At 49.2% G+C, this 893-nt stretch overlaps 1 protein-coding gene across 1 annotated transcript; it reads right to left on the bottom strand.

The window, feature by feature from the left end:
• Window positions 1-117: 117 nt before the first annotated feature.
• Pmar_PMAR028572 (hypothetical protein) lies at window positions 118-850 on the bottom strand (the record flags this gene model as incomplete). Its single annotated transcript, XM_002769142.1, has 1 exon — window positions 118-850. A coding segment is annotated over one exon (733 nt), but the record flags the coding sequence as incomplete, so codon positions are not given.
• Window positions 851-893: the final 43 nt, after the last annotated feature.

Raw genomic sequence — 893 nt, forward strand, 5'->3', positions numbered from 1 at the left:
GCGGCACTTGGAGGTCGAGAGTGTTAACACGGCTATACCACTCACTGTTAGAAGGTGACCACAGGAAAGCAAGTGCCACAATTTGGGTGAGGAAAAAAGTGATGATAGGGACAGTACACATTAGAATGGTTCTCCAACCAAGGAGAGATCCACTAGGGCGATAGTCGCCGAGTTTTGCTGCCGGACCCGACAGAGTCATCGTCCACACCATGATGACGCTGATGAGGACATCTTGGGATATCCAGAACCATTCCCCTGGAACTTGATTCCCTATGATAGTACCGACAATTCGAGAAGTAGTGAGAATGAACGCATATACGATGAAGAAAGAGTGAGTCGCGATGTTGGTGGCAAGACACGCACGACCTTCACGAATCATATCAACAACTGTGAAGAGGGAGCGACCATCACGACCTGAACTGAATGGTGATACCATAGATGCCTCCGCCTCAGATAAAGCCATGCCAGCATGAGCAGCACGGAGAGCACCACAGTCATTACCACCATCACCGCACATACCAACAACCAGCTTACGAGATTGAAGATACTTCGTCACGTTCACCTTGTCCTCAGGCTTCATACGGGCGAACACCAAAATATCTTTCCAAAGCTTATCGAGCTCATCAGAGTTCCTAGCCAAATACTTCCACGCAGATCCTGTTACTGCCAGTTGGTCTACCCCGGCCTCCACATCACAGCAGGGCTCGTTCGTCTCAGTGTCAACCCAAAGGAGCTCATCCATCTCCTCATCATAGTCTCCTATTAAAAGTCGTCCATTTTTGCCTTTCCCAATTATACCACATTCCTTGGCAATAGCGATACCAGTGAAGACATTATCGCCAGTGCACATAACGTTGCGAATGTTGCCGGCGGTCAAGGCCTCAATGGCAGCT

The sequence above is a fragment of the Perkinsus marinus genome (assembly GCF_000006405.1).
Source record: "Perkinsus marinus ATCC 50983 genomic scaffold scf_1104296966346, whole genome shotgun sequence".
In the NCBI taxonomy this organism is placed as follows: Eukaryota; Perkinsozoa; order Perkinsida; family Perkinsidae; genus Perkinsus; species Perkinsus marinus.